Here is a 16,801-nt window from a genome sequence, read left to right as displayed (position 1 = left end):
GTATTATGTTACAGAATAAAATACAAAGATTAAACAGCTACATAATGGCCACAACTATTTTTCAGAGCTAGAGGTTATGGATTTGTATATACGGCAACCCAACTCTGCTGAGTACCTCAAATTACAAAAGTAATCCAGACCCCTTTTACAGCACAGCGGTAAATTAATCCAGAGACAATATGCAGGACAGCAGCACAGTTTGGTTGAAGGACCAACTGCCTCAGCTAGCAAGGGAATGTGTGAAGGGTTTTGGGTTTTTTCAGGCCTTTTTTGGACGGGATGAGGTGGGGGAGGATGAGTAGCAGTTTATGAACACACCCCCTCCTCTTCCTTTTCTTTGCACGGAGCTGTTGAGGTTGTTAACAAGGTAACAATGCAGGTGACTCTTACAACTGCCTGCAATTAACGTATTTACTGGAAAGTACTTACAGAGCTACAGATAGCTTTACATTTGAGAATGTCTTCCACACCACGAAGAGAATTATGAGAATGAGGAGAAAAATCCCTGAAGTCTGCCGGAGTGCAGCGGCAGCCTCAGGATAAAGGGAAACAAGCTGACTGTGCTCAAAACTGAACTTCTGAGGTGACTCGTGAGGTGCCCCACGGTCAGAAGCGCCGGCTCCGACGTGCAGCTGCCCCAGGTCTGAGGGGACGGAAGCGCCTCCTCGCCCAGGGAGCGAGTCAGAGCCGACAGCCACCGCGCGCTCCTCGGAACAGGACGGGCAGCGCCGCTTCCCCCAGTCCCACACAACTGCAGCCGGCAACCCCTCGCTTAGCGTCACCCTCGCCACGAGCGGGTTAGAGGCCAACGGCTCCCCATCCCCTCACCCGCGGCCATTTCACCCCGGCAACAACCACCAGCTGGTTAATACTCCTGCAAGGCAGCCAGTTACTAATCCCTCCCCTACAAGCCATTACTTATACAAACTTTCAGAGTACGGAAAAAGCGTCTTGAACTTACATGTTGTCCACCCTGTAAAGCAAGAACTTACCTTGGAATAGGGATCCGGAAAATTGAACTCATTTAAACAGTGTTCCCTTGTATCCAAAAGACTTCTAACTGTTAAGGTACCATACGCACTTTAAAAAGGGAGAAGGGGGGGAAAAAAGAGATCAACTCCTTGAAACAGAAAAAGTTATTTTTTCCTCTGTCTCCTCCATAAGTCATAGCAGGTCACACAAGTTAAAAGTCTTTACGTGCCACATGCGCTAAAGACTGTCTCTAAGTGGTAACTCTGCTGTATTTATTTAAATATTTAAATAATTAAATAATTTAAATAATTAAATAATTATTTAAATACAGAGAGGGAAAACATTCAGAGCAGAGCTGGATCCTTGAATTACCATGCTACCATTTTTAATCATAAATTTTCTGCTGATATAATTCCGGTATCTGAGATCCAAAAGTTCTGTGCAGAAGACTTGCCGTTTGACACATCACCTTGCTACAGCCTTCAGCCTACTTGGCTTTCAGTTTGCTCTGCCTTTATCTAGCTTTTCGTTAGTTTTTAGTTAGCTTTTCATTTGCTCTGCTCAACAGGAGCAGCAAGTGCTGAAAAAGGGAAAAGAAAGACACTTACAAAGGCTGTTGCCTGAGCGTCTGGAGCTTATTCCAGTATTTCTGTCGGAACTTTTCGGCCCTCTGCAGCGCGTCAATAGAGTCTGGCTGACTGGCTGCAGCACGCTTTGCCACCTGGTAGACAAATGAGGCATGACTGAAGTTACCAAATGAATTATTCTTCCATGGAACTGATCTGAAGTTCAGTCTGGAAACTAACCCCTCCATCTGCTATACTGTTCAGTGCCTGCATATATCTAGTCCCTCCCACGCAGCATCCCCCAGCTTTCCTTTACTCCAGCCACCAAAGAATAATTTTAAATACCTTCTTTCTTCCCAAAAGATTGAAAGTTTATTTTCAAGACTGTACTTTCAGAAATTAAACACAAGCTCTAACAACTTATAGGAGGGGGAAAAAGTAACAAACACACACACACACAAAAAAAAAAAAACAAGAAACAGGCAGAAATTCCGCAGTCCACATCAACCCCTTGAGTTCTTTTTTCCTTTACTACAGTAAGGTCAAGTCAATGTGTCACCCTGTGTTTTTCCCAGCCCTTTTCCTCCTGACACATACTCATGATGCTTCTGATTTGGATTTGCTTACTAAGTATACACAGCTCTTAAGTACCCACATACACGGCTGAATCAGTTTCACAGTGCAGAAAAAATAACTCCTGTCTGATTAAACCAGGCTCTTTGAATGCAGAAGTGGCTGTAGGTCCGTAGGACTGCTCCCAGGACTAACAACAGTGCAAGTATCTTTGGGCTTTGCCTTTTTGGCCTTTGATTGTATAACCCCCCTGCTTGCCAGCTCTGCATAAAGTGGGGGTCAGTGCCATTTAAGAGAGAATATGCTTTGAAAACAACTTAAAAAAAAAAAAAAAAACCACCACAGGAGAAGAATACTTCTGCCTTTGAAGGTATCACGTGCTAACTTAGGAGCCTGGGACAAAGTCAGACGCCTCTGGTAACAGGGGAAGGAGGAACTGTACTTACAATAGGTTTGACCCGCAGATGTATTTTGAAGGGTAACTATGTTGGCCCACAGCAGATTTATTTGCTAAATATTTGCATCATTCACACATAGGACTGTTTTGTGACATTTACCCCGTCCAGTGCCTCCTCAAAGCAGGTGAGCCAGTATTTTCTGGCCATGGCATCATCTGTGAGGTCAACGGTGTCTGGAATATAGGTTGATGGGTCTTTCAGCAGTGGCAGGTTAACAAGCGGTCTCTCCAACCTATCCATTTCAAGCATGTCAAACTAGGTGAAAAATGACAGAGATTTATCAGAACTTACTCAGAAATTGATTCATAACAAATTAAACTAGTCCAAGGGCTACAGAAGTCCCTCCACAGTTAAGACTGACACATTTGCAGACACCTATAGTAGAGTACATGCCATCATAAATACACCACTCCCCTGCATGGATTATTTATCCATGCCCACCCTTAGAGATTATCAAGTCTCATGTTGACAATTTACTGTAGGCTCTCTATTTTATTATTTTCCTTCCCTACCTCCCCAGTACTGTCAAATCTGCTGGGCTATCGGGTTCAGAGACAGGAGCACAAAGAGCTGAGCACAGGCTTATTTGTAAAGGCACGTTGCTGTGCTGCTTTACAACCTCCTGTTACAATCCTGATCCAAAACTCTTCCTTACACCTTCTGAAAACAATGCTTGGGATCGAATTTCTGAGGCTAGAGATTAAATTCATGTGAAATAAGTATAATTACACAGCTCTGTACGTACAGTTGGCCTTACTTCTTGCGTCTAAAAAAAAAAAAGTGCACGTTTATCTTTATTTTATGCAACTATCTAATTGCATTGAATTTGTGAACACAGCATGGCCTAGAAATGTTCAGACTAAGTAAAGATTAGAGCCCACAATGTAACAAGAGTTTGTGGACATAAACCAAAGTAGCTGCTATAGAACAACTGTCTTCAGTATTAATTTCACTGCTGAATAAATACTTTTTAAAATCAGTCATATATTTTATGATTAAGAAGGATCATGTCATCATTTTTGTGGTCACACTTCTAATCCACGATTTCATTACAGTAATTTCAGTTATGGCAGAGTTTAAAATTACATATGTTTTTTACATATAAGCACATCCCACAAAATCCATCACCTGCAGCTCATAGTGGGCTTATATTAAGGCTTGGTCTGGGAAACCATTCAGTAAGAGTTTTGCGCCTCGTCTTGAGGCCTAAAAAAGCAGAGCAACCAACAGAAAAGAACTAAGCAAAGCCAAGACCTGCTCTCCCCGCCCCCACACCCTACAGCAAATACAGACTAATTCCTGAAAACTGGGAGGAGATAAATCAGTGATGGAGGAAATTCAAAAAAAAGGTGACATGAAACACACTGACATGCGCACCAGTGAAAGACAGTAAAACACGACGAGCGCCACTATTCGAGCTTCTTTTCAAAAGCACTTCAGTAGATGCAGTATTAGAGTATTTTAAGAACCTTAATGTATTTTCTGATTGCTTACTGTATGCCAGTTTCACTGTGAAATCGGAATTACTGTATTGTCAGTGTATTTAAGAGATGCCTGGGCTCATGCTCTTCTGTCCAATTATATATGTCTCTTCTCATAGGAAGTAAATAAACACTTCTTAAAGACAGTGGAACGTCAGATTCAAAATTCTGAAGCACGGTATTTCACCTGTAGCAAAATCCAGCTACTTCAGAGAGAGGGTAAGAGATGAACGTTCCCCCCCATGCTTTGGTGAGGGAGAACAAGACACAGTAGCAGCCACAATCTCTTTTTATGAGACGTGACATCAAACCACCACACAAGACACAAGACAACATCACACATGACACAAGACACCGTATTTTTTGGTAAGCAGGAGTCCCAGGGGCAAGAAGCAACTAGCTGGAGAATAATCATCTATTTTCAAATCACCATTACTAAGAGAAGGCCCTTAGTTCTAGAAAGGACAACCACATACTGTACCACTCCTTGTTCTCTGCATGGGGTAAACGTCAGGTGATGTGCTCATAAGACCAGAACTCCCAGCATAATTCTCTCCCCAGCTATACTGATTTGGATCTAGAAAAGAGAAAGACAGAGAGACACATAATCTGAAAATAAAACTGAAAATACTCCCATGAGTGAGTCTAGAGTTAGCATCCCTTCAGAGAAGCTGCTCCACTACAAAAGCCATCTTCCCTTGCCTTTATAAGTAAACATAATTCTTTCCTCTAACCCCCAAAAGAAATGTTTCACCACTCAGTGAGTTACCAAGCTCTAAAGAGCTTCAACCTGAATGAGATGTAAAGCAATTAAAGTTCTAAAATCACTCTTTTCTTTAACCCCCTTCCCTTGCCATTAAGGGCTATAACCAGCATGCCTTCCACACACTATCACTGATCTGAGAGGTATTTGCTTATTTCTAAATCTAGATTGATTACTAACCAAATACAATTACAAAACTCTCAAAGCACAATGCAAGTTTCATATAAACACTAAAGTTACTTCTAGAAATTTTTTTTATTTAATCACGTTCAGATGTACAGTACATGCTGCAGAAGCAACATCTTTAATTTCTTAGTAGCTGGTTCCTTGCCCATAGCTATAAAATGGGTAAGAAAATAATTCCACATCCATTATTCTGAGGTATAGTTGATATTTATTAAAACTAAGAACCATTATCAAGCTCACTATCTGTTCCACTATAACTACTATACTGACTGGCTTGCTAGTACATCAACAACAAAAAAAAGAAAAGAAAAATGGCAGAATTCAACCAAAGCGCCCTATACCCAATGTTGGACAGAAGTGTCTCATCCTTTATAAATGTCGGTGAGGCTTTTCACTCTCAAACGAACACAGTTTTGAGATGCTGGTCTTCTTCAGTACGTTAACTGAATGCAGAAGCTGGCCTCTTAAAGAGGGGGAAGTTCTCAGAAACCACGTTTCCCCAATTTGATTTAGAGTTAGGACTGCTCTTTGCAGAAACACAGAAAAGAGAACAGCCAAATCCCACTGGCTTCTCACAGGTGAGCAGGAAAACCAGCGAGACGTTAGGATGTCCCTGCCAGAATATATAAAACCATAGCCCAGCATCTGTGTGTGTTAGTGCCAGATGTATTCATTTAGGCAACAACTTACATGCAGCCTCTTAAGAGAAACTTGGACATTACACTGACATTTCAGAACACAGCATATACAGAACATAGCAGTGCTGTACTTACTGTCTTGTTCAGCTCCTTTTAAAAATGCCCCAATGGCTCCCAGGTAGCCTTCATGTCTCAGGAACAATGCCTGAACCTCTCCCTGCCACAATATGAAACATTGCAATTGGATGGTCCCTGATGGCTAATATGTACTTCTTTGTCACTAGTTTTACACTTAAATTTAATAGAAACAACTAGAAGATGGTAATATTCATTTGTGCTACATTCTAACACATTCAGTAACTTTATTTAACCGTGCTTCTGAAACACAGCTTCAGGAGAAACTGCTTACATACATCATTCCACAATTATTAAACAGCTGGGAAAAAAAATACATGCAGAAGTGGTGTGTATTCTAAGGCTGCACAACCACAGAAGCGGAAGGAAGCCAGCGCCTTCACTAGAAAAGACCACTGCATCATTCCATGAATATTCAACTCCTCTTGCTTGAGCAGGCTGGAAGTATTCGGTCATCTGATTTCTAGGTCATCAGGGTAGGCACGTGTCACTGTGCATCCGACATATTCCAGACACTGCTCATTATTTTTGTTTCATTACACTGCTATTCAACGTTCAACAACATACAGACACGCTGGATATTAGCCATAGGCAAGCATTTCCCCCATCAAATGAGTTTAATTGTTAATGTAATACACGAATGCTAGGGAGAATAAGAACACCTTCCAGCCCAGCAGCAGGGACCATCAGCTTCCCCAGGCACGCCTGGGTGAGGCACTGCCTTCTCTAACGGAAAACGGGTAAGAGGAGAAGAACAGTTAATGCTGAGATAAGCTACAGTGAAAGATCTACAGTCCACGGTGAGATCTGGGTTTGAATCAAGCTATTCTTGCAAGAATCTCAAGCTGCGGTTTTGTTTTAGTGGAAGTTTTGGTTTTAGTTTTCGTAAAACCCAACAAAGTTTTACAGAAAGGGACCACAATGGTGAAATAAAGGGGGGGGGGAAAAAGCAGCATACAGGAGTCTCTTGCCTGAAGCACTCAGATGAGGAAAAAAAAAAAAGTGTCATCTATTCTATAAAATTGCAGAAGTGCAGGAATTAATCTACCTGTAACAACCATTAAGTGAGCTTTTGGACTTGACTGTTTTTCTAGTGAAAAATCTTCAGTATTTTCCACAGCTTCAAAACCTGCAAAGAACTACAGCTCGGTTGTTTTTTGGGTTTTTTTTTCTTTGAACAACAAACACCACCCACCCCCCCCAATAGTAACTGCTAACTATCTCAGCAGAACAATCCCACATTGCACAGCCTAGGGGGTGAAAAGAAATAGATGCAAGTCAGCAAGAGGAATTGAATAACAATGGCAGCTATCTAAGAAAATAGGGAAAACTCATTACTTGGCAGCTACAAGACAGACTGTCAATCAAAAAATAATAACAGAGAGAGGGAGGGAGAGGGAAAGAGAGGCCAGACAGAACTCCCAGGCATTTCACATTGATTTTACCCCTCCCACAATAGATCTTTATAGCCCTGCCTTACCTACCTAAACAACAGTCCTCTAAGCTTACTTCATATGCAAATTCATTCATTAAAGTCTCCCAACAACCTAGGAAGATAACTAAATACATGACTGTGCTATTAGGAAAATCTGTTTTCATTACCTTGGAGAAGAAGTTGATACTGTAGGTTATTGTGCGCATAGTAACAGGGTGACCCCGAATAAAGAATCCTCCAAAATATATTTTATCTAAGTTATGGAGTTTGGCATAAAGGCAGGCGAGTTGACCAATGTCATTGCTGATCATATGTAGTAAACTTTTTGCCATATCTTCTTTGGAAAATTCTTAAAGGAAAGAAATAGTAAACCAAATTAAAAACGGCTGAATAATGCTCAAAAGGAATGTATTTTTCTAACAGCCTACAGCTGGAGGGGAAAAAAAAAAAAGGAGTTTGACCAGTCTCTATGTGCGTAGAAGGTGTTCCCCCCACCAAAAATCTTTTATAAAAAGGTACTTCAAACAACAAGGGGTGTGTATTTGACTGAAGATATCACAAAAAAACCACTAAGCCTCTGAAATATTGCTTGAAAGAAACCTGCTTGAAAGGCCAAGAGCAAATGGCAAGAACTCCATTTCTTCTCTCTAGGAACCACAGATGATGGTTCATCCATCCATCTTGACCTGAGATGCTCTGCAAGCATTTCATTATAATACTGCAAATAAAATTGCAAATTACAGTAAATCACTGCCACGGGTCCTTTTCTGGACCAAGAAAGCCACATACATTTCCCACAGGAATGAATTAACATTGGGCTAACTTGACACCTATTTTTGTCATTTGCCTAGACTTAATCCCAAACTGAAAATCTGCATGCCTGCTTGTAAAGCAGTGCTATGTAATATTTTTAATCAATAAAATACTGTACAGGCGAAACACATGCAGGCAAGATCATGAAAAGGACTGGTGGTTATTTCGCAGCTCTACTTGTTAGATCATTATAAACATCAGCTGCCCAAGGGCCGGAGGAGCTGGTCGCATTTCTACTCCTCTTTAGTTTCAAACAACAGCTCCAAATAACTGGAGCAGCTCGAGCAGCTGCCTCTCAGCCCAGCGCACGGAACACAGGGAAATGGGTAAGGCAAGATGTGTTTATGCCGGTGAAGCTGGCAACGATTTTTCCATCCATGTAAGTGTTCACAGGAAGCTAGCAGAAGCAGCAAATCCAAGCTGACAGGCAATATAAAGTCTTAACTGTTTAGCAAATCTTGGGTAGATCTTTTATACACCAATACCTTTATCTGCTGTCGTAGACTTCCCGAAGCTGCTAGCTATCAGATTTCCACTTAGCCCCAGGGTCTGGTAGGCGCCTCCATACACATCTTTCACCAGCATGTCTACATTTGTGTGCTGGCCCTTTGAAGCCAGTTGCAGTAATTCATCAAATTTCTGAGGAGGAGAAGCAGAGTTACTCCAGCTTTCCTGGCCAGCCAGAGAACCCTGCCCATAAACCCAGAGTTCTGCAGCATCTTTATCGACCAAAACCAGGGGTTTTGGCTTCTCTTAGAATCAACCCTGTCAGCAAGAAATACATTATTTCTAATGACAAGGACTTATCCAGACTCAGTATGTTATCAGACAGACTGATCTTAAGTGGAGCTCCTTTAATGATGAAAAGCACAACTGTCCTCTTCAGTTATCTGCCATTATCTGCAAATAATTTGTTGAATTTCCCCTGAAAACTAGAGATGGATCAGCATATACAAAATAGTCAGAAGCCTCATGCATTTCTTATCTTGGAATGAAGTCAGAAACACAGTAACTAAGAGCAAACAGATTTATGTCTTCTTGAAGCCTAAGAAAAAAATGGTTAAAACCCAAAAGACTAAGTCTGCCCTTACTGTTGCAGAAATGCATTAATGCCCCTGAAATTAAACTTGCACACAATCTGCACTATCACAATACTTAATTTATAAGTCTGTTAACCCTAATTTCTTCTTCTACAAAATCAGAGACAATTAAAAGCAGACACTATCATGTTCTAAGATTTCTTTCTTAAAAGCATCAAGCAAAATATTCCAAGTATGGGTCTTCCCTTTGACATTTTCTTCTTTGGTGTATATGTAACTCTAGCTTTTTCTACACCACTGACATCTAGGAACACCTATTTAAGTCACACGGATCTTTGAGACAGGAAAAACCAGCATGATTTAAGAGCTGAGTTAGGCAGAGCAGTACTAAATCAGGCCCTATTCTGGCGTATCACCAACCTGGGATTTAAGTGATGAACCCCTGAAACTGTAATGTGAAACAAAGAGTTAGAATTTCTCTTCTCTATTCCCAGACATTTTGCAGTAATCGGGTGCTCTCTGCTTTGCTTCTGCAGATAGCACTGCAGGAACTAGGCAAGCATTTCACGTTGAACATAAGTACAGAAAATTAACAGGCCACTTTGAGGAGGCTGTTCTCTGCATTATAGACATTATTTGTCCTTGTTGACAAACTCCTCGAGTCCCAAGCGGGATTTCTATTTTGCCACTGATGAGCATCTTAGATTTCTGTCCCTACATTTTACTAGTATCCTTTTGCATTTAAAGCTTCCTTTTATGCATCAGAAGCACCAAAAATATGAACATAAGGACTCAGCCTCATCTAACAGTCTAGGACCACAAGCACCTAATGGAGAGTACTAAAATTGTCCTGAGCATTGCAAAACTGCCTGTTCTGTTTCTGCACAAGGGCAGCAATTCTTTGAATAAAAGGTAAACCCCTCCCAAGAGACATAATTTTTTTCATTTTCTAGTACACTAATGTTGGACTTCTGGTTTCCCATACAAACATTACTTCAAATAATTGTTCCTCCCCATTCAGAGTCTGGCATTCCAAGGCTTCCAGCTCCTTCTTAGCACCTCATTTAATCCCATGCCCCTTAAAACTGACACTTCGATACCTTTGTTTTTGTGAGCAGTGCTCCAAGACCCCAGAAGGTTCCACCTCCAATTGAGCTCCCTCCAATCCATTCAAATTTGTCTTCTGTTTCTACCTGTCAATAAAACAAGGCAGATTTGTCTAGAAAGTCCCATGATAACTATAAACACACAGTTAGGTATGAGAGCGTGCAGGGTTTTTTGAACAGTGGAATTAGTGTAGGTGGAACTATTTAATTGTGTAAGTATCAGGTGAGAACTTCTCCAGAGGTGCATGTTCCACATATTTATACCACAAGCAGTTTCTGAAATGTTTGTATTTAATTCTTGCCAGTAGTCCTAAATATAGACATAAAGTTTGGTCCCCTCAACAGTGTACCAAAATAAGCAAACAAATATTAAAAATCACTCTGATCTGACAGCCTTTGTCCTCATTAGTTAATGTAACAACTTCTCTAAACACCAAATTAAATGTGGTTAAAAAAAACTATGGTAGTGAATAGAAAAGCATTCATAACTCTGTAAGAAGTGGAAATTTTAAAAAGTAATCATGATTTTCTTTCTAAACTTTGTATTATCCAAGAATAAACAACTACAAATCTGAAACAGCAAGATGTTTCAGATCACCTTTATTAAATTCAGCAATAAAACATTTTAGCAACCACTCACCTTCACTATAGAAACCCCAGAGCCAATATTCACCAGTAAATAAGGGAAAATATTTGGGTGGTTTGTCTGAAATCGGAATTCTGTATCTGAATCTTTCTGGTATGCAAAAACTTCATGGGGTATGTTCCTTAGCACAAAGTTGCATCCTTTAATTAGGCAGGTCATTACATCTTCTTTATCTACTCTGAGGAGAAGGGGGAGAAAAAAAACCCTTACATGAATTTCACAGTCCTAGTGATAAGCAAATATCTTTTAGAACAGTAGTTTTTAAAGACTTCACAAACAGGAGATAGTAACCCACACCACATGGCAAAAGTCCAGATCTCTTAAAACATGAAACCTACATCCACATATGTTCTGATGCTGATCTTCCATGCCAGAACACACAGTCTGAAGTTAGGCTGTAGTTCCATTAACCATGCTGTCATTAAAAATAAACCTGCTCCCCTGTTTTCTTGTTTAAACTGCCTCTTTAGTGCCCTGGTGCCAGCACAAGTATACGTGCACCCCTGCAATAAAGCAGGTCAGGAAAGTCATCTGGAAATTAAGCTAACAAAACAATTTCCTATCATGGAATAATTTTCCATTGCTCTTCCCCTTCCTTCTCAATAAAGGTAAAAAGGTCCCTTCAACAATTCACCACTTGTTTATGACAGATTAAAGTGATTGCAAAGAGCCTACTACAGGGATTACCAAACACAGGAAAAAAAAAACTTCTCCATAATAGGATTCACAGTACATATCCTAGGCATGGAGTCTGGGAACATGATATGTAATTTAGGTAAGATGAATGATGTAATTGAGTCAGCTAACACTTACTGACTCTTGTAAACACTGTATCTTATGTATTGTTGCTGATTTATGGTAAATTTCTTACATGAAGTATCATAAGCCTTGTTGAAAACACATAAACAAAGCACAAGTATACAACTCCATTAATAGAGAATACTTTATGTTTGTCAGGATGGAGAAGGTGCTGCTTTTTGGGCCTGTGGACCAATTAAGCATGTCATGACAGAATAAAAAACAAAGAAACAAAAAACAGGTGCAGCACATGAGAAAAGGGGGGGATTGCTTCATTGCCTTGATTAACTTCTACTTAGTAACAGCCAATAAGGTACTGACATAGGCTGGTTTGAAAAAAAGTTAACAGAATCCTACCTATCAGAAGAAGAAAGTAATTTGAAAAAGTAGTAAAAAGAAGATGAACACAGTACCTCAGAAGTTGAAGAATAACTATGTAAAATCACTGTGTGAGAGGTGCTTTGAAGCTCTCCCCAGTAACACCAAGTAATGTTTTATGTTGGTGTACATGAATGATACTTTACCTATACTTACAGCAGCTTTTTAGCACATGGTGTTTGATAAAGATGTTTAAATGGTAAATTTATAAGGCTGTAAATTCATGAGACTGCCCTTTAGTCTCCTGCAAGCCTATGCTTCTGCATGAAGTTTAGGCAGGGGCCATACAGTAAGTTAATATATTGTATTAATTACACACTCCTGAGCATACACAGAAAAATGTTAGAAGCTTTTGGAACTCTAACTTGAGAATCTAGGCAACTACAGAGGTTAGGTACAGCCAGGAGAAAAAAAAGGTGTTTGCCAGCAGTATTTGGTTTGTAATAATAAATCTGTCTTGTGGATTTCATCCTTAAACTTGAAGTAGGAAGACTGACACCCTTAAACACACCTCATCACAGTAACTGATCAAAGATTCCCAATTAAAATTCTTGTTAGTAACGAATTTATTAACTACTTTATTTCAAATTTTGTTTCATTTTATACACTGTTGTAGGTTTTGTGTATTTGGAGCTCTACTCCAGCAGAGTTCAACAGTGTGTCTAAAGCATGCTCCTGATAGCTAGGATACCATCACTGCAATGCTGCTAGCTGGGCAGTGAATAGTAAAACTATTATCATAATCATGATGGAGACTAATTTAACTTAAAAATGGAGTAGATGCAACTTAGATCCTTTAAAGAAAAAAGCCCTGCTTTCCTCTTTTTACTGTCTTTGTCCTGAGCCCTGTGTTCCTGCCTGGCTCTACTCCTGCCCTGCTACCACGTCAGTTAAGGAGACAGGGTTTTTTTTGCAGCTGATGTTCACTAACGAGTCAGTTCAGCCTGGTCTGGCTAAGATGCACACACCCATCCTACCGCTTCGCTCCTGCAGTGCGAGTGGCTTTTGAGAGCAGATGGGCAAAGCAGCAAGTTAGCCTACTAAAATCTCATCAAAGAAGAAATATACTCCTGTAAGTTTAAACAGTTCCACTTACTTCAACCCCAATTTCTTCTCAATAAGATCTTTGAATTTATAGGCACCACCACCTGTAGCTTTGATGACTTTTGTCTCTGTATTGACAAGATGGTCTTTGATGAAATCGAGGCAGGTTTCAATATAAGTGTTTTCAAATTTAATGAAGTGAAGTCGAGCTGTAATCTCCTCCTGAACAGATATTTCATATAAAGGTTCATTTTCTATGTCCTTTAAAAGAGAAAAGAATTCCTTATAGATCATTCAAAATCCTTCCTTGAGAAACAGGGTTAAATGCTGAACTACTGAACATCAATACCTGTGCTTCCTTTGCCTTGAAACTGTGTTAATGCTATTAAAAACATAACATCCCAAGCTCCTTTCAAAGAAGAATATAGTTTCAACAGATCTTAATTCTCCTCAAACTGAGAATATAATCAATTTTCCCATGCATTAGACATGCATGAAATATCTCTGTGTGAAAAAAGTTATGTTTGCATGGGAGTATGGGTTTTTTTGCAGAAGTACCATACTGTCTAGAAAAATAACTATTTTAAACACTAACTGGCAATACAAGCACTTCCAAGGAGGCAAAGAATGTAACTGAGTTTGCCTAGGCATGGGCTGCACAACTCAAGCCCTGCAAGCAGTCTCTCAGTAAAGAGAGCGTATATGATGTATCTTCACATGAATTTAGATCTTTGGCTATACTAAGCTTGCAAAGCAAAAATAATTGCTGAACCCATGCTAACAGCTAATTTCCCCTGGAGTATAGCAAAGGGTTATTAACAGGAGCCACACACTCATCTGAGCTGCAGCATAAATGCTTAGGGATGGCTGTGTCAGTACATACTAGAATGCGTTTTTAAAATAAACATTTTGGCTGTGACAACTTCAGAGTAACAGATGTTACAGAAGGTCAAACTATAAGAAAGTGCTAGATAAAGTTTTATATAGAACAAGTTACTAGGTGGGTTTCAGATGAAATTTCTATTCTGCTATGAGAAGCCAGTCTGGTGCTTCACTCTTAGGAGTCAATTGGATGCAGCTGATACAATTCTCACCTTTCCAGAATGATCAAAGGATCTCACTCTTGCCACTTTATGCTGCACAGTTGAATAATAGGCCAATTTGGTTAATGAACCACCTGTTAATAAAAAAAATGACAAGTTATGACTAATGCCCCACCTTAGAGCAAACAATATAACTTATGTTTATGTATGCTTTACCTAAGGGTTCCCGGTTTTAAAGATCTCCTCAGCTAAAGCCAGATATAATTAAGCTAAATGCATAAAGCAGTGAGCCGAAGAACCCTTGTCTAGATTTGGCATGGTTAACCCCAAATGCACTGCTTATGGGAAAAGCTCTGCAAGCTCAGCTTAGGCCCAGCTGATGTGGGGATGACTGAAGATAAGCAGAAATAAGTGGAAGTATTTAATTGGCTAGGCTAGTGCATGTATCATTTATCTTGTTTGAAAACTCTTCATAAACCCCAAATCTGCTGCTTACAAGAGGATTTTATAAGGAGGTTTGCCACAGCTGAGCAACGCATGTCATACGCACAACCAAGAAGCGCTTCATCAGAACACTTAAGTAGATATTCTTAACTTGCTTCCAAGGACAAGCTATGAATTCACAGCTGGTTAGATGATGACTCTATGTACTGAATAACTATCGTGCAAGATTATTATTGGCTTTGGGGTAAAGAACACTTAGAATGATGCTACTCAAGCACACCAGTTAGTGGTATTACCAACATGCAAGTCTGAGCAGACCAGCCTCATCACCCTCTTCAGGCCTTGAGCCTGCTTACATCAAGACAATACAACTTCCAACTCGCACCTTGAAATGGAACTTAACCACTTGCCCTACCTGTGCTGTCTCTGCATCTGACCTGCAAAAGTGAATTTATGAAGTTAGACTGAATAACTTGAGTAACTGATTTTCCTTAGGACAAAGCAGTACCTGCTGGTGCTTGATACCTCTTGGCACCTTAATCAAATAGATATTTCAGCTTGAAAATAGGAGGCTGTCAACGCCAGCTTATCTTTGTTAAAACAAGCTTTTAATATTTTTTTTTTCCCCTTCAGAAAGAAAAATGCTTCTTCAACCACTTCTGAGTATCAGGATCTGATTAAGGTATTTGGTTTGCTTTGTAAACCTCTAAGCTGCTTTGGCTGCTGGAGGAAAAACCCTGAATTTTAACTCTGCATAAAAAGTACCCTGGGCTGCAGGGGTAAACCACCCTTATGTCTACAGAAAGACACTTCTAACTTTGCATCCACGCTCTCAGAACGTGAGCACAAGGCATGTCAGGCAGTCTATCTCAGTGCTACAGGCCTAAGGTGTAGCTGAATTTAAGTCTGCATGTGCTACTTGCCTCTTGCCAAAGATCTGGCACGTTACCCCTTTCAGCAAGTTTACCATGCATCTCGTAGAACATACTGCGTGCAAGACAGGGAGTAATTGCAACCAACTACTGGGTTAAAATTAAAGTCCTAATGGTAAATAAAAACCTATCAATGATAGAAATGGCTGAATTCAGTGGCCCTACATTCTGCTGCCTTAATGTCATCAAGAAATGCAGCGTGTGCAGGTGAAAAATAATCAGCTAGTGCTTATAGCCTTGCTTTCATAACAGTAGTCTCATCTCTTCCATAGTGCTCAAATAAACAGGAAAATTTTTGCAACCTGTAGGAGAAAAATTGGTGGCTTTCTCCAGCAAAATTTAAGTGAGGTCATGTTAGAGTGATTGCTGACCAATGCTTATAGTAACAAAAGCAATAAAGCTTTCCTGACCTCAGATCTTATTTCAGTGTACTACCCAATGCTTTAAAGTTTATGGTAAACAAAATCCAAACTCTTCTGCTAGCTTGTTGCTTAAAAGTGAGGTTTTTCTTAGCTTTTTCTAAAAAACTAAACTCAGTAGCTCTGTGCTATGAGGAAAAGCTTCCTTCCAAATCTCTTAAGTAGAGGAATTGTGAAGCTTGTGTTGGACTGTCATAGTGTTTGTACCACACTGATAATGATACTTCACCAATTAATTTACCAACAGATAAATGGTTATGTCAAGCTATGCTTTATACATTCTCCCCTTCCTCTCCTAGTTTTTAAAGACTTAAATCCATCAGAACACCAGCTGAGATGTGTAACTAGGCTTTGTAACTAATCCCACAACTCTAATTCCACTCTGACCCACAGAAAGGACCAATTCCAGCTGTTACTTTAACAGGCATGAAACAAGTAGCTTCTGAAGGAGTTAAGCAGACTTGTGACAAGACTGTATGTTATGGTGTATATATTCTTCCCACTACACAGTAAGTGTACAGCACCCAGAGCAGTGTTAACCAGAGGACTAAGGGAGACTTGCACCAGTACCACACAGTACTGTGGCTGAGGAGTACTTTTCTTCTGGATTTCTTACTAAAAGTTTGACTGACCTAGAAACTGCAATACAGAAGGAAAATGTGTGAACTGGCATTTTTGGTTTTGCAGATCTCCATAGAATTAATGCTAATCCCTGCCCAGGTGAAACTGTTGTTTAGAGGCTTAGCTCAGCTGTGTCCTGGTATGGCCCCCCACACCAGCTGTGGTGCTCAGGTGTCACTCTGATGTGCATTGCTCTTGCTGTCCCTCGGTGCAGGCTGTTATACACCCAGGAATGTCATGTTCTCAGGCTCATGCATAGGACGTGGGGTGTTTCTGGGGGTGACTGAGGAAGCAAGCGCAGCCAGCTGCT

General features: G+C 40.2%; 1 protein-coding gene across 3 annotated transcripts in view; it reads right to left on the bottom strand.

Moving 5' to 3' along the window:
• The window catches only part of PANK4 (pantothenate kinase 4 (inactive)), a 26,509-nt gene that overhangs the window by 8,711 nt on the left and 997 nt on the right, over positions 1–16,801 (bottom strand). For all 3 annotated transcript variants that reach the window (XM_074848355.1, XM_074848357.1, XM_074848356.1), the window contains exons 2-12: positions 14,127–14,209; positions 13,085–13,293; positions 10,807–10,990; positions 10,161–10,253; positions 8,506–8,659; positions 7,375–7,556; positions 5,773–5,854; positions 4,527–4,627; positions 2,669–2,824; positions 1,581–1,693; positions 993–1,080 (exon numbers count right to left, since the gene is read on the bottom strand). In XM_074848355.1, the coding sequence (XP_074704456.1) occupies positions 993–1,080; positions 1,581–1,693; positions 2,669–2,824; positions 4,527–4,627; positions 5,773–5,854; positions 7,375–7,556; positions 8,506–8,659; positions 10,161–10,253; positions 10,807–10,990; positions 13,085–13,293; positions 14,127–14,209 (1,445 nt within the window). The remainder of the gene's footprint in view (positions 1–992; positions 1,081–1,580; positions 1,694–2,668; positions 2,825–4,526; positions 4,628–5,772; positions 5,855–7,374; positions 7,557–8,505; positions 8,660–10,160; positions 10,254–10,806; positions 10,991–13,084; positions 13,294–14,126; positions 14,210–16,801) is intronic.

Source organism: Strix aluco, chromosome 22, assembly GCF_031877795.1.
Source record: "Strix aluco isolate bStrAlu1 chromosome 22, bStrAlu1.hap1, whole genome shotgun sequence".
Taxonomy (NCBI): Eukaryota; Metazoa; Chordata; class Aves; order Strigiformes; family Strigidae; genus Strix; species Strix aluco.
Note: the sequence above shows the minus strand (reverse complement) of the source record. Positions and strands in the feature narration are given on the sequence as shown.